The 22,683-nt window shown below is 48.0% G+C and overlaps 2 protein-coding genes across 2 annotated transcripts in view; one reads left to right on the top strand and one right to left on the bottom strand.

Moving 5' to 3' along the window:
• LOC100121207 (zeta-sarcoglycan) overlaps positions 1–9,788 on the bottom strand; it is a 94,641-nt gene extending 84,853 nt beyond the window's left edge. The window contains exons 1-3 of the mRNA XM_031922337.1: positions 9,606–9,788; positions 8,798–8,934; positions 8,495–8,707 (exon numbers count right to left, since the gene is read on the bottom strand). Of these exons, the coding sequence (XP_031778197.1) occupies positions 8,495–8,707; positions 8,798–8,800 (216 nt within the window). The 5' untranslated portion in view covers positions 8,801–8,934; positions 9,606–9,788. The remainder of the gene's footprint in view (positions 1–8,494; positions 8,708–8,797; positions 8,935–9,605) is intronic.
• Positions 9,789–16,523: 6,735 nt separating this feature from the next.
• Positions 16,524–21,400, top strand: LOC100121254 (low-density lipoprotein receptor-related protein 6). The gene is made up of 6 exons (XM_008215786.3): positions 16,524–16,671; positions 17,039–17,224; positions 17,313–17,773; positions 17,847–18,779; positions 18,850–19,773; positions 19,850–21,400. Exons 1-6 carry the CDS (start codon positions 16,623–16,625, stop codon positions 21,323–21,325), a joined length of 4,029 nt encoding a protein of 1,342 aa, XP_008214008.1. The 5' UTR covers positions 16,524–16,622; the 3' UTR covers positions 21,326–21,400.
• The last annotated feature ends 1,283 nt before the right edge of the window (positions 21,401–22,683 follow it).

Raw genomic sequence — 22,683 nt, 5'->3', positions numbered from 1 at the left:
GAAATAACATCGGAGATTCAAATAGCGCGCGCAAACAGAGAGCTTTAAAAAAAGAGAGGGGGGGGGTCTCGATCGTCTCGCGCGACGCATCGTTATTCAGAGCTCGCGCGTTTATACGAGAGCACGCGGGCTCCTTGTCAAACATCTCGAAACAAACCGTAAACACGACGGGGGTGGAATCTCGCGCACGAGCGGTTCCCTTCTCTATAGCTATACACACGTATGTGTGTATGTGCTCTCGGTCACCCCCTATCGATTCAAGCCCTCTGTACACGGCATACCTACGAATCGCTGCTGACGAGTCGCCGCGGTATTTTCTTGGGTTATTACCCTCTCTCGCTTTCTGCCTTCCGGAGTTCGAGTGCTGCGTGTACAGCTTAATTTGCGTTATGCGCCCCACTGCCGCGATAAATGTTTTAATCATATCAGTCGTGTACATTTTTTTCTTTTTTGTTTGATAAACAACCGGCGGTGATTTTTCACGCGATGCATTTGTGTAATTGTGTACACACGTCGTTCGCTGAAAACGAGGAAAGATATAGAGAGCGAACGAAATTAATCGAGAATATTTGCTCTGATGCTCCCCCCAGCGTGTGTTTTATTTCGAGATAGCACAGGGGATTACATCAGCGGCCGAGCGAGAGGCAAGTCAATTTCAAACGATTTCCGATGGATAGCGCTTTTTCGCGATCATTAGTTCGGATGCATATCGAGGGGCTCGTTATACATCACATTGGCCGAATGGAAAATCGTCGTATCCGCGGCTGAGCATTCATTGATTCCGCCGTACAAAGCGCTCGAAATCCTAGTTATCACTCGATCGTCGGGTCGAATTAAAATACAAACAATTTGGCATACTGATATGGGGCACACACACGTATTTTGTATGGTCGATGAATTTACGAGGGCCGTATGTATCATGGAATACTATACGCGCTCCCCGGAGGGATAACAAGATCAGCGCCTGACCCCATGCTAATCCCGCCGCGCTTATTCGATTATTTACAACCGGTAACCGATGATTTACAGCAGAACTTGCGCAACGACGTAATATATTATCGACAGACGCGCATGATTTCTCCGGCGAGTTTTTCGTCAGCCAGCAGGTGTTTAGCGCCTGAATTATGCATCAGTACAGCTGTCGGGGCTGTAATTCATGTATGGGTCCCGGTCGGAAAAAGTGTGGATTAGAATTTTTTCTCTTTCGCTCCCATATATTTATAGCCGGCGTCGAATTTATGCGTGTGTATCAGGAGAGAATCTTAATTTCCTTGTTCTTTCCCTGTGTACGTGGAAGAAGAAGCTCCCTCGAACAAGTCTGCGGGAAAGTCGCGTTGGCGTCTCGTGTTACGTAAAAAGTAAAGCAAAAAAGCCCGGCCTCGACGCATTTCAGTTTCGTCGCGCGCGATAAGGATCGCCGGCGACATTCGTCTCTCCCTTGAATTTTTCACGGGTTCCCGCAACGTCTGCCGCCGCATTTACGCGAATACACAACGCGCGCGGCTTGACGTGTACGTTTTGACGCGCGAAATTTCGTGCGGCTTCCATCAAGGAAATAATATAATGGCCATTACCGAAAGTCAAACAGCTGTCTCGCGAGCCTTGAGTTCGACAGCTGATTCCGTTGGAGAAAGAGATCCGTATCGCGGCCGAGAAAGTTTTATTGAAGCCCGACACGTACGTATACATAAATCGCCGAGGGTTTTCCGATCGAAGAAGTTGTTTCCTCGCTATGCCGTATCGACTTCAACAGCGACGCTGAAATATGAAGACGAGCGAAAATATCTTATCCCGACTGGGCAATATCCTTGACACACGGCTCGTTAGCGGCTTATCAGCCGATTGCCGACGTCGTCAGGGTGAGCGAGAGGCTAATTGCCCCGAGGCCTAATGCGCCGAGTTCGTGTGCGAGCGAGCCTCCGGATTTCTTGATCGAAGTGTAATTCCGATATAAGTATATAGAGTCGCGCGGAGAGATGAAAAAAGAAGCAAAGGAGGGCAGCGCATAGCTATAGGTAAAAAAGAGAGAGAAAGGCCGTACACGAAGAAGCTGCAGCATCAGCCTTAGACAACAAAGGACAAAAAGTATATATAAAGAGCGGGGAATCCGAGCCGCAGATAGAGAGAGGGAATGTCGATGGCTTTGTGCTCGCGCGGGGCCGATATTCGGAAAAATGCACTCGCAGATATTGCAGCGAGACGTGAAAAATAATGGCCGTTGTGATTTTTTTTTTTCATAGGAACACCACGTCGCTAACGAATTTTCGCGGCGTGTGTGCATTATAAGGCTATTCGCGAGACGAGGGGAAAGAGAAGGCGGAGGATGTATCGCCAGGGAAAAGACGCTGTGTCAATAATTCAGCCGCGGAGCCTGTAAAACCTGGGCTGCAGCTAGCGCGGCGGCCGTAATCGTAAAACACTCTTTGCGATTCGCAGCCGAAATGGAAAATTTTACAGTCTCCACAGGACGACGACGGGTGATGTCATGTAGAATTTCTTCTTCGCGCCTCGCTGTGCGTTATTATGTCGTCGCGTCACGGCAGACGACGAGAAACAGTTTCATACCAAGAGAGCTGCGTATAAAACCGCGGCTTCGCTATTCCATTATTAAGCCCTGTATGTGCCCTGACTGGCGTCATATCGTTATTGTATACATTTCCCGGGCATAAATCTCTGGCATTACGCCGCTCCATTACACAATCCATCAACGATCCGAGTATTATAACAATCGGCGCAGGAACCGCAGCGCGCGCGACGACGAATAATTACAGCGGCTGTGCTGCAAGGGCAAAATGAAATTCTAATCTGCATCGTTCGCCGCGAGAAAAGCGTCGACACATGCCGTGACTCGATATCCCGGAGCCTCGTGTAATTTTCCCGAAGAGAGGGGGGGGGGGGGGAGAACCGCAAAATGCCAAGTCGCCGGCGCCGCCGTTCGATATCGCGAAATCCAGGAAGGAAGCACTGCCGCGTTTAACGCCACCTGCGCTCGCGCACGCTGTCAATTAACTGCACGCACGCGAGGGGCCTGGGATATTTCTTTTCCCGTTTATGCATGCATTTTACGATTCTTTCTCTTTCTTTCTTCGTCGTGCAGCGATGCCGCGATCATGCGTATTTCATCGGGATTGATCGCGAAGTTATTATACTGGATATTAGAATTTCGACGCTTTTCTGTTTTTCCTCCTCCGCGGATATATACCCATACGTGCATGTGTGCCAGAAAAGCAAAGGTCGCAATTTTTTCGATGCCGTGTGTGTATACGTTTGCGAAAAAAGGAAGATTTTACGAGGGGCTTGGTCTCGTTGGCCCGGATGTGTATACATTTTCGTTTTTACATATACACACAGCCGCGCTGCGTTCCGAGTATTCTCCGGATATACGTCAATTTCGCTCGCCCTCGCGCGAATTTCCAAAAAATACGAATTAATGCGCTGCACTTTTTCAGAGAAGGCATTAAACCTCGCGAAGTACACACACAAGAGCACAGCGTCTTTTCAGGGTTATGCCTCCCTCGGCTTAAAATTCAAGGAGCTCTCGGGCTTTGTTTCCGGCTGAACTGCTGCCGCTCTCTCTCTCTCTCTCTCTCTCTCTCTCTCTCGCTCTCTCTCTCTCTCTTTCTCTCTGCGGCTCATAAGTGGCCGCGAGCTTTTTAAAGCGCTCCAAAGTGTTGACGATGTACGTAGGCATGCACCACAGTAAATCGAATCTCGTACACTGCGAGGCTGTGCGTTAAATATTGACTGGAGTGTGCCAAACGATTTCGCATATTTACAATTTGTAATCATACGAGCGCAATCATGCAAATAACTCTCGCTCTGGAGCGCAGGGAAGTAGTTTAAGCTGATTAAAGATAAGTTCGCCGCGAAATAATACACGCGCCGGCAACAGCTCATTTGGCCGGCAAACACACATAGTGCAGAGAGAAGTCTGAGCGCGTTACATTCCGCGCCGCGCGCGCGCGTTATGTATTTAAGCGGACTTAAAGTTCGCCGAATTATGCGGGACCTCGATAAATAATCAGCTCCATTAATTCCCGAGCGCACAGAGAGAGAGAGAGAGAGAGAGAGAGAGAGAGAGAGAGAGAGAGAGAGAGAGAGAGAGCTAGTTTCATTAATGCGTAATAGCTCGAGCGAACTTTGCGGGCCGATCTCATAATGCAGCCTCGTGTGCGAAAGAAGCACGAGGATGATGATGATCTACTATTGCGAATATTCCAAACAGAGAGAAAGCGCAACAGCAGCGGCTAATTTCACTCGCTTCTTCTTCCTTCGCCGCTTATGACAGGGCTATATAGCCCTCTTGGAAATATCCGCTCGGACAGCGGGGTAATGCATCAATCCACGCGTCACTGATCATCCTCCGATCGCGCGACTTTAATTGAGTTAGTGCCCGCGCGCTCGCGCCGGCCACGCTGACGCCCTCTCTCGAAATTAACGATTTCCCGAGCACGCGCGCGCACGTCGGAATATTTATGGGAAAAGATGAGGGCTCCACGTCCTCTTTTTTCTCTCCTGCCCCCCCCCCCCTCTCCTTTTTGTTTCAGCCGCTCTGAAAAATGACTCCTGGAGATTTACGCGAGTAATTATAACAACTCGTAAATAATATAAGCACACGGCCAAAGGATTTGTGTGTTATGTATACGCAGAGGAGGGCCATCTCTCGAGGGGGATTCGAGAGATCGCGTGCGCATGAGGCAGTTTCCGTTTTTGAAGGCCTGCGCGCGTGGATCTCTTCAGCTCCTCGTAAATAACAAGGCGGGGGGAACGTCTTGCCAGCTGAGCTCTCGACTCTCTTCGCACCTCAAACACCTGATCTTCCGAGGGAGTCTTTAAAATCGCGCCGTATAACCCCCCGCGTGCGCAGGTCTCTCCGCTCTCTAAGTTACTGCCGAACATAACCTAACTTTGACATTACTTTCCATGCGCGGGAGCGCACCTGTATAATCACTGGCTGTCGTGTTATATACGTGCTCCGGCAGTAAAGCCGTCTTAATAATTTTGAAAGCTTTTACGACTATTATATCTTCGGTTTTATCCGACTTCTCTTGCGGCGGCTCTGATTGCGCGTATAAATTTCGCTGAACTCTCAGAGCGCGATAAAAGATAATTATCGAAGCATAATCCGAAGGAGATTCCAGCGGAAAGGCTGTTCTAAACGACGTAAGCCGGCCGCTAATGAAAATTTCAATTTTCCAGGACGACAACACTGCATCGAGAGGGAGACACGCGAATATACGAAGCAAACGACATAGTTTGTATGATCGCTTCTCTCTCTCTCGCGTGTACAGTCGTAAAACGCTCCGCCTGAAAACTATAGGCCCGAATAGTATCCAGATGTGCGCCGGGGCAATTTCCAGGGCCGTAGAGGGCGCTACCTTCGCCATAACCATCAGTCGGTAAGGACGCGAGCTCGTTGTGAATAATTCTCTTTACGACGTCTACTTCGCGCAGGGAGAGGACAAAATCCCCCGGACTATACTCGCGTTCGAAGAGAAGAGCGAGTCTAGTGTAGTCTCTCTACATAATGGCATCCCGAAATTCCGGAGGCTGCGCCTCGTTACGAACGTTAATAAATCACGCGCCGCGCGTTTGTTTCGCATATAGGTGCGCGTGCCTCTCTCACAGTCTAAAGCCTTCCGAATGAAGGCGCCTTATACGTTACATCGGCGCGCGCGCACGTCCTATACCCGCTCACTAGTTTGGCTGGCAGTGAAAAACGAGTGTCTTCGAGTATTAATAATGGAAATACTTGGCGGTGCAATATCGCCGCGGAGTTATGGTGATTTATACGCGAGCTCGGGGGAAATTAGCTGATACGTGCGGTATCGAATGGCTTCGACGTTCGCTTGTTGTTAATAAAGAGTTTCCTTCGCGTTATTCTATACACAGACACACATGCACCGGAGACAATCTCGCAAAGTACACGCGGTAGAGGGCGCCCTCCGCGGCGAGGGGAAACGAGAAAAGGAGTAGTTATTAAGAAGATTACGGACGGGTCGTTTCACCGACTTCAAAGGACCAATTTCTATTTTCAATTTGCTGGGCCAAGGAAACGATAGCGAAAAGAGAGAGAGGGCTTTCTCTCTGAGCGGCTTCCGGCAGTTTCCGATCGCGGGGAATCCCCCGATTTCGTCTCGTTTTGCAAAAATGCGATTCTCTCCCTCGCGCGAGTAATGGGAATTCTTTCGACAATAACTTGACGTCTCAAGAGCCACCTTTGAACCTCTATCTCTCGTTCGGGATTACCGGACATTGCTCAGCGTGTGCATCACCGATATTATTAAAAATCATCGATCGTCCGGTGTACTGCAGCAAGTTCATTAAACTCTCTCCCCACAGCAAGAAGAAGAAGAAGAAGCTAAAAAGCGAGAGAGGCTAACAAAACAAGAGAGCGAGCTGCAGCGAGTCCAAAAGAAAAGCCGAAGCCTCGAGTTCTATTCTTCTGGCCAAGAATAGCAGCAGCGCAGCGTAAATGAATTAAAAATTCCGCGCGCAGAGTAGGTATACGCGCGAGCCCAAGCTCTCGCGCTCGCGTCTTACAAAACCATCCGGCTAGAGAAGCTATGCGGCGACTCTCCCTCCCTCCCTCCCTCTCTTTTGAGACTCAGACCGTAAAATCCCGAATTATTATTCTTATATTACGCGCTAGCGCCACCGCTGCTGCTGCTGTTCTGGCTCCGATAATAATTCTAATGAAGAAGAAGTCCCATTCATCGCCGGCACCGCGGAACTGACAAAACAGTTGATACCGGCGTGATAAAGCGCTCTCCGCGCTATCTATATAATATGCGTGAGAGCTTCAATGGAGAGAGGGTCTTGGAAATAAAGAGAGGAGCTCGCTGCGCGTCGCGCTCGTTTTTTACGCCGAGGTTATATTATTACACCGTATAAGACGACGCCGCTGTGAAGCTATGCTCTTTGACGAAGGAATTTTGAATGAAATGCTAATAAAGCCGGAGCTGGCGAAGGCGGCGGCCAGAGTTGTTTTTCTTGAGGAGAAACGGAATTTGAATTTTGGCTGGGCGTACGTTTTTCAGGTTTTAGAAAGTCTGCGGAATAATCGCATGTTGTGCCTACTGCACTCGGAAGCTTTTTGTTCGCCAGACACTGCGGACGCAATAAAAGATGAGTCGATGGAGTATGGATGAGCCCTCGGTTTTTTCGAGCTCGTAATCCGGTGAACGCTCGGCTTACATGACTTTTAACGCGACATACTCGCGGGAGGGGGGGAATCGATCGCGACCCGGTGGCCCCCTCGTATACTCGTCTTCTCTCTGCAATTATACAAAGCAAGCTCGTATATTTCACCTCCCAGTGACGCTCGGTCCAGATCTCCTCGCGCGCAGCTGTTTGCCTTTGATTACCCCCCTTTTTTCAAGCCGGATACAGACACTCGCTATACGCGAAGCGCCAATTAAGCATTGAGCAAAAATAAACGCCGCACATGTAGGTCAAACATCTCGAACGTCATCCGAGACGCGAGCTGGCTCATAAAATATTCATGCTCTCTCGAAATTCACTTGCAACTGTCAGCCGGCACTCAACTGGTACACGCGGGAGGGCGAACCTCGACGCACCGAGGGCGCGCTGTACGTGGCGAAACGGCTAATCGAATCCCAATCAACGTCGTCGAGGTCGTTGGGCCCAAAAACCGATCGGCAGAACCCGATAAAGCGCGATACAGCCCGGATACGAATATCCATGCAAATTCGAACGCCACCAGACACTACCGCCGGATATTCCTAATAACGACACGGCAGATAGACGCGGATAAGGCTCTCTCTCTCTCTCTCTCTCTCTCTCTCTCTCTCTCTCTCTCTCTCTCTCTCTCTCTCTCTCTCTCTGTACGTATAAGATATAGAAATTTCGATCGAGCTCACAGAGGAGCTGCCCGGGCATAAGGGACGTCCGTTTAATGAAAGGGAGCGGAGCGAGACGTGTCCGTATATAAGCTCGCGAGATCGAGGCAAAGCTTTGGCCGAAACGTGACAAGTGCAGCACGCGTTTAGTCACCGAGCTGTCCGAGAAGCCGCGGCTGTGGTACACGCACGCCTTTTGAGCGGATGTGCGGCTTTGACGTCGTCGCGTTTTTCGGTATAATAGCAACACTTGCCCATACACTTTTGCCCGGACTATTATTATTATCATCATTATTACTCAGCCGAATTAAGGTAAAGCTCGGTGTAAAGCTGGGTCAGGTTGGAAATTCAAATTTCTAATCGAAACTTCTCCACCGCACAGCGCTTCAGCCGTCAGGTCCGAAAACGCGCACGCGAGTGAGAGAGAGAGAGAGAGATCGTTAATTAGAGGAGAGAGAAAAAAGAACAGCAGAGCGAGTTTAACGACCGGCCGAGTCAGCGTTCATAACAACGTGTTTTTATTACCCCGCGCGCGCGCCTTTATCGCCCCCGCGTATAACGCCGAAATCGCGCTGAGCTGTGTGTCTCGAGGCACGCGGCGTAAAGAGAGCAGAGACATCATCAGGACTCACCGTGTTGGGGGACCAGTGATGAGGCCAGGTCCTCGTCTCGTGTCCTGCCGCGCCAGCAGCGCCGGCGAGCGTCTGAGCACTGCCAGCTTGGCTCGCGAGAAAGACGACGCGCCGGTGACTGTCCGTGCTCAGAGTGGAACCACTCGCGAGCAGGGCCGCGCGCGCTCGGCTCGTCGTCGAGGTCCCGAGGCTCGGCGACGCCTCCATGCTTATCTGCAATTTCGCAATTAAAATTTTTACTTCTTAAAAATTCCGGGTTTAATTGCAGGAATGCGGCGAGCTTGTTTTGTGGATAGGGCTCACCATTTGGTAAGGCGTCGAGTCCAGCTGGACATCCGCCGGTTCCGCGGCTTCTCGCACTGTCACTGTTGCTGTACCGCGGAACAGTCACTGGTCATTATACTTATCGTGTATACGCACTGGCGACGACTCGTTAGCGGCTGTGTGTTTGTTGTAAAGAATGTCGTTGTATAGGTGCGAGGGATAGCAAGGAGCGTTGCTGGGTCTCGATTGTTTTTTTTTTTCAATTCAATTCGAACGCGGCGTTCTTACACTGCACACGGCGAGAGAGAGAGGGAGCAAATGGGGACTATATCAACAAGGAGAGCAGCAACAACAAGCCGAGAGTTTCCACGGTAAACTTATCAAAGCCAACCCGACAAATTCCCCTGGGTATATACTAAGAGAGAGAGAGAGAGAGAGAGAGAGAGAGAGAGAGAGAGAGAGAGAGAGAGAGAGCGAGAAAGGGTATACGTATGCCGCCCCAAGGAGGAAGCTCTGTTCCCTCTCTCTTCTCATCTCGCTTTGTCTCGGCGCAATAACGCGCGCGCGCCCGCTGTAATCTCGTCCGCTTTTTCCCATTTCCCGCGGCGTGCAGGAGCTCATCTCCCGCTCTCCTCTATATTGGCGGCATAATTCGCCTTCTCTATATGCAGCGCTGCCGGGGCGCAGTTTTCTTACGGGTCCCCCCCCCCCCCCCCCCACACACCAAAGTTCCGCCGTTTGTCGCGGTTAGAGCTTCGTTAAAAAAGTTTCCCGCGTATAAGTTTCTCGCTCTACGCACACGGCGTACTCGGTAATTCGATTTATATTTTTTCGCTCTATGGGCTACCTTCGCTGGACTCCAGCAGCAGAGCTCGGTACTCGCATATCCCTCGCGCGATCACTGACGGGTTGGTTGTTGTGTGCAGAGTGTGTATGAGACGTGTGGTACACTGAAGCGTATACGAGACTCGCGCGATCGGATGCAGCAGCAGCGCCGGCGGTCCAACTGCTGCTGGCTCGCGCGCGCAACTGCCGCGGTGCCGAGTATCTCTTTGGAGCCGAGAGCCGCTCACGTGCTTCGCTCCGCGCATGCGAACTGTTCTGCGCTCTCTGCTGCGGCGGCTTCTTCCAAGGAGTTTGATGGTGTGCGAGTCTGTGGATTGGGCGTGGAAGTGGAAGGTGGGTTGGGTGGATTTTTTTGAGGTTGATGCGTTGGTATAAGGGGAGACGGGAAGTGATGGTGTGAGTGAAATGATTTGACCGAGCAGTTAAGGCTATAGATTGTCAGTTTAATAGTTCAATTCGCAAAACCTGCAAGTTTTTCAATGTTGAAAAATTATCTCTATCACAGTGTAATAAATTTTTAGGCGTCAGATTTTAAATTAACGACTACACCCTCGTGTTGTACTTCCGTGTAGATGAGGGAAAGCTGATTATTATTATATACGGCAGCTGCAGGTGCGAGGAAAAAATCGACCCATAATAAAACGGTTGAATCTACCGCCACGAGTTTAGTTTTAAATGAGAATACTCGGAATTCTCGTAATAAGCTTCATCTCGAGATCAAACGGTTAAGACATACGTGCACGCTAACTAATCACTGCAGATAACTGTACATATACTGTATACTCTGTCGCCTAATTAATTTAAATCTATGCGAACGAATGTTGTTGCCTATTAATTCCTCCTGACAACGAGGCGTAACATTCAATCGAACAAAAACATCTTGCGGAGCCAACATACAACGAGCGCAAAAAATTCGTGTCGTATCTACGTATGTTTATCTATACATACATAACTCGCAACTCGTCGGCGAGTATGGCCTGATTTCGCGCGCGGATAATTAAGGCCCGCTGCTAAACTCTCCGGCTGCGGCTTCGAGATCCTCATTAGGCGGTCAACCCACTGCGAAAACATATCGAGGAGTGCTGAGATGTGCGCTTAATGATTCAAAGCTGCCGCTGCTCCTACGTACCTATATACCTACACCTTTGCATATATCCTGGCTTTCTGAAAAAGACGGCGACAATGCCGGCAATCACGAGAACGCCGCCGGTACAACACAATGTACTTCCGGTTCGACGTACCACACTCGCTCGGTGAATGTTTCATCATCGAGTAGCTCGCTGCAATTCCAGCCTCTCTCTCTCTCTCTCTCTCTCTCTCTCTCTCTCTCTCTCTCTCTCTCTTTCGTGCACTATATATGTATGCATAGACTCGAGAAGAAGAAAGGCCGGCGCGAGTACAGCTGATCGATCAATTTAAGCGCGAGAAAAGTCATCGCGCATCAGCCGCGCAAACAAGTAGTAAAACCGCGAAATCGGTCGGACATTAGATCCGTAAAACTTCGGCGGAGGAAAGAAACCTGAAGAGAGGGAGGAAACTCTCGGCAGTTTGCTCCCGCGTGCAAAGATGAGTTTAATGCGCGCAAGCGCGTAATGCGCCGGGTAATGTCCCGCGTATAAATCGCCGAGCCCGTGTGGTAATGGCACAATTACAGCTCGCTAATCGTTAAATCATTCCCAGCCTTTTATACGTCTCCGACACGGACACAGGTATACATTCGTACAAGTGCTTTTTTGTTTTACACAGCTTGTGTATAACGATATGGAGTCTATATTGTGTGTGACGTTATTATATACAGACGCGAAGCTGCAGTGCACGGGGAATATTGAAGCCAGATGCACAAAGGATTCAATTTGTTTCTCGGCGGCAAGTGGGTCAAGAGGCTCCGGAGTTTTCGCTCTCCCCGGAGAAGGAGACGCTTTTGTTTTAGATTTCGGTTTTAAATCCGCGTCGAGATTTTCTCGCCTCTGTATGTGCATACCGGATGAATAAATTATCGATTCAATTACACACACAACAGCGAGAGACGCGATATAAAACGGACAGGGAGAGAAAAAAGCCGTTGCGAGCAATTTTCCCGCGGCCGCGAATTGAAGGGGCCTTTACGAGCTACGTGCGCGCGTATATACCTATATGCAGCCGGTGTCGCTTTATGTCCCGAGCTTTGCGGCGTTATTATGCACGCGCCGATGCCTCGAGTGCGTATGGTTTTATTACGATTGCGCGGGGGGGAAGGAGCTTGACAAAAAGAGAGCGTTTATTTCGCTTCTTAATACTCGTATAGCTGCGTTGAAATATTCATTACGATATTTTTCAGCGGAGAATAAATCCGACGAAACGATTATATGATAATTATCGTCGTACTTGGACGAGTCCTGGTCTCCGAACAAAGGGGCCACTGAGCCGCATACTGCGTGTGCACTGCCTCTTTTTCGAAATTTCTCTCTCGCGGCCCATCAGAGAGAGGGTTAGATAATAGAATCCGCTTGCCCGAAATAATCGCTAATCCGATATGTATACTCGCGCGCGGCTAAAAATAGCCCGATTATTAAATTCTCCGTTAAATCATCCCCCACCATGCAGCCACAGACTCGAAAGCTCCTTATTATACCGGAGAGAGAAGTACGCGTGTACGACTCCATAAATGCCGGGAAAGAAGGACGAATGGCCGGCCTAAAAATTATACCACTCGCGGCAGTGCGAGTGTACATATAATATATGCCTGTGTATAAGTATAAGCGGCGCGACAACGTCGTCACCTATCGCCGGCCGCGCACTCGCCGCTCTAAGCCCCTCGTTTTTCAGCATTTCAGATATACGCCGCCGTCGTCGCGAGAGAATTTGCATGAGACCTGCTGCTGATGCTCTGTCCTTTATGCCTCGGTATTTTCTTTACACACGCGGCTGTTTTATTATATATGCGAGCGAGCTCCGGTATTCCTGAAAGAGTTGCTGCGCTGCATAATCGCCTTATATGATAATGCGCGCGTGTCTCGGATTAGAATGAAAAAAAAAAGAGCGGGAAATTCAAACGATATCGCATTTGCGTTATCAATCCCTCGTATACGTTATTCGAGCGCTGCAGGGCCATTAGTCAATCAATCAATCGTTAAAACTCGGAAAAGCTCCCTGCCCCCATAAAGCATCGCCGAAAAGCTCCATACGCTCGGCGTCGCGATATTCTCCTCCTTCTATACCGGCCCGTGGAGTTGGCAGCGGCGCAACACACGGCACAGCAGCCCTTACATCATAAAAGCCGATAAATTTCGCCTTTGAGAAAATTTATTTCCCCGCACACGACTTGCGGTCTAATCCTAATGCAAGCTCGCGCGTCCATTACATATATACATATACGTATACAGCGAGAGCAGGGGAGAGAGGGGGGGGCGGGAGGATTTTATTTATGCAACGTCGCCGCAACCGTAACGGCTTTCAATTTCCGTTCGCCATCAATATTATTTAGTTTAGTTCGGCGCGGCAAGAGTCGGCTATGCTCCTCACGCCCTCGCCCGAGGAAATTACTTGTCCTCTCCCCACCTCCAGCTACTTTCTCGCTTTATGTATGTATGGCGACGGCGGCAGTGGCGAAGTAGCTTTCTTGGAAGAGCAGCAGTAGCAGCAGCGCAGTGTGCACGTGTATGACGGAAATCTTGTATACACACGCGTCTCGAAGTAGGTAGTGCGCGGCTGAGGTAGCTCTGAGAGAGAGAGAGAGAGAGAGAGAGAGAGAGAGAGAGAGAGAGAGAGAGAGAGAGAGAGATCACCGTGAGAGATTCGTCCGTCGCGCTTATTGTTTATTTATGGGCTCAAATATTACGGCTGCTTTATCGCGAGCGGCCAGAAGACGACACTTTTCCGCTATTACTCTTGCGCTATCTGTTTTAATTCGAATGCGCAGACCCGGCCGCTAATGGACTGCTAAGAAGCTTCTCTTTTTCCTCCGCGATGCGTAATGCGTTGTACGTTCGCGTGTGAATATAACCTGCATACCGAAATGGGAAAAAAGCTTGCTGAACCGAAGACAGAGCCAATAGCCCGAAAATTGAAAGATTAAGCAATTTTTACCATCCGAAAAAGCCATTATACGCACCTCCAGCTGTACATGCGCCGCGAGGCCTATGTACCACAGTCGAGCATATCGAAATGGTAGCAGTAGCGTTTTTCCATGAATCGCCAAACATCAATCCGCGCGAAAAATCCGCTCGACCAGAATCGAATCGCTCTCCCTATCCTGTCGAGTAGAGAGAGAGAGAGAGAGAGAGAGAGAGAGAGGACACCAGCGCTGCAGTAAGCAGTTTATTCCGCATGCGGCCCGAAGTTTATCCGAGCAAATAGATATTCGGTTATTAATATCGAGCGCGCGCAGAACGTATTCGATTAGGAGCGGGAGAGAGAGAGAGAGAGAGAGAGGGAGAGAGAGAGAGAGAGTCGGCGAATCCAATAGTCGGCGACCGCACGCGACCGTTGAAATGGAATTACAAACCAATTCCAGGGCCGCCGCCACTGCTGCTGCTGCTCGGCGTTTTCCAAGTTTCGGCGGGGGGAGAGGGACGTATGCCACAATTTTAATGACTGCGCTGCCCAGAGGGACTGCTGCTCTCCGTTTGACAAAGCGCGAGCGAGAGCTTTGTTTATTGTTATTCTTGCTGGTCTTCTCCTCGGTCCAAGGTCTTGATGCGCACTCTAGGAAGGCGACATATCTATGCGTTTTTTTACAAATATCAGCAGTTATAGCATGAGTGAGCTAAGTAGGTGGTCCGAGGCTATTTTGCCATGCGCAACACGGTCTTACATATACATTCTGCGCGACTGAAAGTGACGAAGGAGATGAAAAAGCGCCTACACGCCACCTAGCGTCGCGAGCTAGGAACTACGAGGATTTCGAGAGATTAAGCGGTGTTAATAGTCTACCTAAGGCAAGTTTAAAATTTTCCAAATGACTACCCATACGAAGATACTTTCTCTTTAATTTTTCAAGGTTCGACCTACTGAAAACGATGAATTCGATCAAAAGCTACGTCCGAAACACCCATGCCTATGCAGTCTCTCCCCTACCACCCAGAGCTATATCCCTTTGAATTTTTACATCCTCGCGATACGTCCGAGATACCGGAAACGTCATCGAGCATACGCGATACATACCCGAAGCGATGATAATCGCCGGTCGATCATCATTCAGGCCGATCATTAGGTTATCGACGCACACACGCTCGTCCGAGAATTCAATCACCCGCTATCCGTGTATACACACCGGCTGAATAATAAAGCCCGCGATGCAGTGTAATGCCGTCGATCCATCTCTCCCATGCCACACAGCGCGGACGATATTGCCGCGATCTGTGAATGGAACTTGTAGATATGATGTACCTATTATATACAGCCTGCCTTTATTTTCGAAAAATCCCTGGCGCGAGAAGAATAATCTCGAACTATCGACGCTCGCTTGCTCTCGATAATCCTCGAGGCGCCGATTTCTTTTCCATTACCTCGATAAGCTCTCGGGCTCATATAACCGTAGACTGCTGGCCACAGCGCGCTCAGCTGTGCTGGGAAAAAAACACACTCGAGAGCCAGAGACAAAGGGGCCGCAAAAAGGCCGGCCCAAATCCTAGAGGGCGAGAAAAAGGCAGTAGTGCCAGTGGATTCCGGCGGTATAGGTATATACACACAGCCGGTTCTTCTCGGCTTCTTCTTTCATTCGCGCGCTACGGAGAGAGCGAGAGAAGAGCCTTTAAGTCCGACTTACACGATATCTTCGCCGTGCACTCGCTGTGGCCGGTATAATACGCTTCTCTCTCTCTCTCTCTCTCTCTCTCTCGCTCGCTTCTCGGACGAATAGTGTACGTTAAAACTGCGCGCATACTTTGTTCTGTTAAGGGCTGTGTCGAACTGATAAGGCGCGACACTTTTACAAAGGTGCGCGGTCCTCTCTTCTCTTTTTCCTCGCAGTGAGACTTTCCTCGTGTGCCCACTGTAATATTGATTTTCGTATGGACGAAGAGAGCGCATCTCACGTATATACTTTTTTCCTCGTCCGCGCGCGCAGCTCTCGTGAACATTTACGAGCGCTGGATAATGAGCTGCGCGGAGTATGTACGAGGATTAAAAGAATATACGCGCAAGTATATACAGCCAAAAGAGCAAGAAATAAGGGCCGTTGTGATCGATACGTCATTTTTATTGCTGCGAACGCTTTTCATCCGGTGTACGTCTTTTGCTTCGAAAAAATTGCGTATACTAATCCGCTTAGAGTCTCCCCTCCTCTTGTCTGTGCACGAGGAGAGAACAAGGTGTACCGAAGCCCGGAAGTAGTCGCAATTCCGAAATTTCCGGAGGGGAGCGACTCGATCGAGACGCTTATTTTTCTTCTTCTTACGGATTGGCCTCTTCCGCTTGGAGACATGAATAAGGCTTGTTGCGGAGACGTCGTTGGATCGACGCTGAAAAGAAGAGAGAGAAAGATTTTGTTTATATGAACCTCACATACTCAATGCGAAGTAGTTGGCGAATGAGACTTGGAAGGCAGAGGATAATAGTAGTGGAGCCAGTGACTCGATAGTTGAAGAACATGTTCGAAACATTTTGAAATTCTTATAATTTTGACCGAAAAATAAGTTGCACTTCTCGATGCAATGACCTATTAAAAACAATTACAAAATATTAACAAAAAAATTAATTTTGGATAGTTTAACAGTTATTAAATTTGAAGCGCAAATTTTTAACAATGTCCAATTAAAACAACACACGAAGAGATACTAGATAAGCGTCAATCAAGAATTCTCAGTACACTATAATTATATACGCGCACTGCGTACGCCCCTGGCAATGTTTATGCCGCGACAAGATACATCAGCGCTGACTCGTCGGAAACGCGATAAGTGTGCTATCTCTTATGTGCAGCACTGGAGTGGACCGACTGCTTATGTATATACACTAGCCTGGACATTGTTCAGTGGACGGTCAAAAGCGTCGGAGCTACGCGTACTACTTATAAAGTGAATCGTTCATCGAATCGAAAATGAATCGGAGCAACAGCACAAAGCGCATCAGCATGTCTGCGTTGAGCGGTGAGTTTTTTGATACTTGCATGGAGTGTAAACATTATTAACTATAACAACAAAAACTTGACTATGTAAGGACTGTGTGTAACTCCTCCCAACATCCGCATCTCTTTGTTCTCCTCCGAGTCTCGGTCCAATCGCCTCGCATAAAAAGAGGTTAAGAATCAAGCCGCGCCAACAAACGAGCTGATGCAACACTGCTCTCTGCTTGATGATTTCTCATTGGGCATCTAATTCCGTGCTACAAATGCGCGCGCAATTTCGAATATGATCCACCAAAACTCGCAATCTTATGACTGAATCAAGGCCTGTTTAGCGTTTAATAGCGGATTTCTCTCCGTATAAAAATCAATGGTTTTTGTGTGATACGCAGATACTGTACTGATCGAAGACGAGGACGAGGAGGCGGATAATAAGCGTAAACGCTTCCTGGGGATCCTTTACGTGCCGCCGAAGCTCGAAGTGGTATGCTCCAAGTGCTGTTGTCTGAGCGTCACTGCTGTTATTACTATTTGCATCTTCATTTCTACGATAGCGTTTCTCGTCGTTCACAAACCACGTGAGTTTTATATTATTATCAATCATGTCGCGTAGTCTACAACCAAATATAAAACTGCATTTTTCACTAATTTATTAATCTTTTTCAGATGAATTTACCGTCAGTTGTACGAACACAGCAAAGTTGGAATCATCGACTCCTGCCAATTATTTACAAGTGATTCTCGTGGCTGGTGCAGATGGCTTCGATTATCTGGATTCGAACGACAAGACTTTATACGGTCTTCCAAGCACCAAAAAATCCACGCATCTGTTCGATGTTTATACAGAGGATACGATATACTGGGTTGACGAGAGCACGTGGACGATTAGATCTTATCCCAAAGAACATTCGAGGATAAGGTATCCGAAAAGCTGGAACATCACATCCATAGCCGCGGACTTCGTGAACGAGAAATTGTATTTGATAGAAAGCGTATCGAAGACGCTGAAGGTCATTGACGTACATACGAAGTTTTATCGAACTCTCTCGACGGATTACGAAAACTCGACTGATTTAGCAGTTGATCCGATGAGCGGATTCTTATTCGTCGTGAAACGTTCCAAGGGTGTGAGTAGCTGGCAATCTATATTCTCAACATCAAATCTAAGTTATGACATAACAGACTCGTTAAAATTTTTAGATATTCAGAATCGCCATGGACGGGTCGGTGATGGTACGAATCGTATTCGGCAATAACATTTCAGCAATAACCATAGACCATAAAGCTAAACTAATCTACTACGCGACTGACTACGTTCACATCGCTAGCTCAAATTACGATGGAGATCCTTACAAACTATTGACCAAGGTGTCAATGAACATTTCGAGCATAGCATTGCTCGGCGACACAATGTTCTGGGCGAGCAATACATTTTTACACTTCTGTAAAGTAAAGAATGGAAACTGCTATAAGGATAAAATAAGTGAAATTTCTTTGAATTATCCTTCCCATACTATTCGCACTGGTTCTCACCGCCCTAGTATGAGCAATCCCTGCGAAAGCGAAGGGGCGGGTGCGTGCAACGAAATGTGTTTGCTAACTTCAAATCAAACAACTTCAACCGTTGACTACGTATGCTCGTGCAGAGATGGCTGGCAGCTGGGTATAGATGCCAAATCAGGCAAGTTAACTGGCAGTTGCACAAAGATAGAACAACCAGCTTCGGTTAATTATTCCCAGGTGATTCTTATGGCCGGTACCAGTGGCTTTGGTTATCTGGATCTGGACGAGAAAAATTCACGCAATCTCCCAAGCACCAATAAGACCGTAAATATATTCGATGTTTATACAGAGGATACGATATACTGGGTGGACAAAAGCACTTGGACGATTAGATCTTTTCCGATAGAACATTCGAAAATAAGGTATCCCAAAGAGTGGAAGATCACATCCATAGCCGCGGATTTCGTGAACGAGAAATTGTACCTGATAGAAAGCGTATCAAAGTCGTTAAAGGTCATTGACGTACATACGAAGTTTTATCGAACCCTCTCGACGGATTTCGAAAACTCGACTGATTTAGCAGTTGATCCGATGAGCGGATTCTTATTCGGCGTGAAACGTTCGAGCGGCGTAAGTAATTGACTATCTCTTCGCTTTGAATGTAAGTTATAACACTAATAGAATTATCAAAATTTTCCAGATATTGAGAATCGCCATGGACGGGTCTATGAAAATACTCATCCTAGCAGGCCAGGATATTTCGGCAATCACGATAGATCGCGAAGCCAAAATCATTTACTACGCGACTGACTACGCGAGCATCGCCAGTAAGAACTATGACGGTGGAAATTACAAACTTATGACTAATGTCTCAATAAAAATTTTGAGCATAGCATTGCTCGACGACACAATTTTCTGGTCGACCAATGAATCCCTATATTTCTGTAAGTTAATCAATGGAAGCTGCGATAAGGATAACTTAAATGAAATTTCCTCGAATAATATCAAAGTCATTCGAACGGGTTCCCATCGTATCAGCATAAGCAATCCTTGCGAAAAGGACGAGGCGGATGGGTGTGAGGGATTGTGTTTGCTAACCCAAAACCAAACGACGGCAACCGTTGACTACGCATGCTCGTGCAGAGATGGCTGGCAGCTGGGCGTGGATGCCAAGTCGTGTGAACACTTACCAAAAGATGTCGAGTTGCCGAATCTGGAACAAGTGATTACACTAACCAATAACAATGGTAGCATGTGGTTTATGAATCCCGACGATATAAGCTTCAGCAAGCCACTTCATCTACCTGGAAATAAGGAAACAGCTGAACTCGTTTCTGACTTTTATCACGATAATATTTTTTGGTGTGATTCTCATACATCCACAATCAAATCACTGTCTTCGAAGTATAAAGATATACGTTATCGGGCTAGATGGAAACCAGTAGCTCTGAGAATAGACTATATTACCGAAAACATCTACATCTTGGACATAAAGACGGAAACAATAAATTGCATGGATAAAGAAGGCGGATATTATGAAACAATCCTGTCAGACATCCAAAGCCCGAGTGATTTTGCATTGGATCCTGAACGTGGTCTCATCATTGTTCTCTCCAACAAATCGGTAATACTTTGTTGTTTATTCTACTCATTAGGCAATGAGCAATTAATTCGAATGTAAAACCCTCTTGATTTTTCAGATTTCAAGGGCAACCATGTCAGGCAGATCATTGACGACCATCGTAGAAATTGCTGATAGCATCACGTCTTTTACTATTGATCGGGAAAGTCAGAGGATTTATTATGCCGTGCATTCTAAAAAAATAGAAAGTATCAATTACTATGGTACTCAAAGTCGGGCTCTTCAGACGATTTCAAGCAAAGTCGACGGTTTAACGATATTCGGCGGTAGACTATTTTGGTTTGATGCATCTAGTCTTTCGATTTGTAAAATCAACAACGGCTATTGTGGCCCAAGGTCTTATTATTCACACGCAAATGGTATAAAGGCTATGAGGTCTCTCGCAAGTCGCCGCAATGTTACAAATCCTTGTAAGAACAAAAACTGCCAACAGTTGTGTATTTTAGACAAGAATGAATCAAGTCTGGATGGAATTTGTGCCTGTCAAACTGGTTGGGAATTGCAATCTGATGGCAAATTGTGCGCTCCAGTAACCGAATTCATGCTGTACACCAGAGGAAATGTCATCAGAGGCAGAATTCTGAATGAGAGCAAGACCATCTTCACCGAAGCCATTCCGCCGACTACGTTTGTGGCGCTCTCTTTGAAATTCAAAGATACCATCGACTTCGACTACAATTGGATCACGCACGAATTCATCTTTAGCGACGACTTTAGCATATTCGCCATCAACATCATGGACAACGAAGTTCCCTTGCCTCAGAGGTTATTGACGACCGTCACCAAAGACTACCAGATCAAGGACGTCGCTTACGACTGGAAGACAGGCAATATATACTACGTTCAAAGGTCCGCAGACAACAGTACCGATCACTCGCTCATGGTTCTCCGTTTCGACAAGAGCGGCGAGTATCAGAAGACAATAAGTTCCTTCACCCACGAGTCCAGCTACCCCATGAAAGCATGTCCCCACTCTTTGGTCGTTCACTCTGAGCGAGGGTACCTCTTCTACACGGCTTGGAATGGCGAGCGTAAAGACATTCAGCGAACCGCGGCAGACGGCACCGGATTGAAGGAAATAGGAGATGTGAGTTACCACAACAAGTATCACATAATAGCCATCGACTACGAGGATGCCAAGCTGTACTGGATCTCCGATAGGTGGAAGACCTCCAAGATTTGGTTCAGCGACATGAACGGCAACAACGGCAAACAGATCGAGGTGAATCAGCCGCAGTATCCAACCTCGATCTACATACACGGAAAGCACGTGTACATCGGTAACTCGGTCAGTATTTGGCGGTACGATAAAGTCAACGGTAACAAAGGCGTCAAAATGACTCCGATGATCGAGACAACTCAGGTCGTAGCCGGAGTGCGCATTGTAGGCCAGTTCATGCAGGCTTCGAGCGACGCACATCCATGCGTCATCGGGAACGGCGGTTGCCAACAATTTTGCTTCGCCGTGCCACATAAGAAATGCGAGTGCAAAGACGGCCAGCATATCTTCCAGGAGAGATTTTGCAAGTACTGATCGCGATGTGATATGCTCAAATGTGATACGTTTACACTTTTTTTACGACTCAATAAATTGCTGTAGTATAAGTCATTCCGCTGCAGTATCTTCCCTCCGCGCAACCTACTCCCAAACTGCCTACTTCCGCTTGGAAAATCGGATGAGGCTGAAATTGTCATTTCCTCCCGCGAAATCTTCGTAAGCTAATCGTCAACGCACACCCTTCAAGAAGCTGTCAGCGTCGAGAAAGCTAATTTGCCCCCTAAGGAATCACGCTGAAGGAGTATACACAGTGAGTGACATTTGGAACTTGTGCGAAGACTCGAGTTCGTCATCAGCGAAGCTCGACGGATGATGACGCGGACTAGAATGACGACGGCCGTGGCGCATCGCGGAAGCGTAAAGATACCTTTATCGTGAGATTGCGCGAACTATATTTAGACGATTTTTTTCAAAGTATCACGTCCCGGCGACGTTATCCCCAAAATTCCCCTTAAAAGCGAGCGGCCAACCGAAAAAATGCGTAAGAGCCCCGCGCGATAAGGCGATTTGTCCCGAATCTCCGGCTAACGACGAAGCTATACCGCAATCTCCGAGGAGATAATTATTACTTGGTGGGGAGGCTTTTTTCTCTCTCTCTCTCTCTCCATGGGAACAATCGGTGGAACAAGCGGTGCGTATACGACGACGATCGAGGACTATATAGCTAAACCCTCGAGGGGATTGTCACTCGCGGCATTAAGCGATAAAAGCCCGTTATTGAAAACAACATCGACGGTGCTTTTTACGAGGCTATCCCTCTCTCGAAGCCAGAGGACTTTTATCATCGAAGGAGGTGTCATTGCGCGTGTGTATCGGAATCCGATCCGAGCCGACTCGCCCGTATATGAAACTGCGTTATCAAGACGCGCGCGTGTATCGACAGCCGCGCAGCTTTTAAAAAGAGCTCTACTATACCCCGAAATCTCGCCGAGGAAAAATCTATTTGGGAACAAAGCTCCCCCTTCATTATACGCTGCAAAAGAACACTTCAGCCCGCCGCAAAAGGAACAGCTTCCACCACCTCGAACACTGCACACCGAGGCCGAGTTAAATTACGAGAGAATGAAAAAAAAATAAAAAATAAAAACGAACTCGAGAGAGAGAGAGAGAGAGAGAGAGAAACAGGCGGCAAAAACGGGACGGGGGTTCTTTGTGGCACTTACGTGAGCCCGAGCGCGCCTTCCTCTTATTTCTCGCGCGCGCTCTTTCATCACGTCCCTCTCATTACCCGCTCTCACTTTTTATTTCTCTCCTCCGATACACACACGCGCGCGCGCGCGTACGTGTATGGCTATATATCTGTAGCGCAGCAGCGGCTGCAGCGGTGAAATTAA

The sequence above is a fragment of the Nasonia vitripennis genome, chromosome 1 (genome assembly GCF_009193385.2).
Source record: "Nasonia vitripennis strain AsymCx chromosome 1, Nvit_psr_1.1, whole genome shotgun sequence".
Classification (NCBI taxonomy): domain Eukaryota; kingdom Metazoa; phylum Arthropoda; class Insecta; order Hymenoptera; family Pteromalidae; genus Nasonia; species Nasonia vitripennis.
The sequence above is the reverse complement of the archived record's forward strand: the minus strand, read 5'-3'. Positions and strand labels throughout refer to the sequence as shown.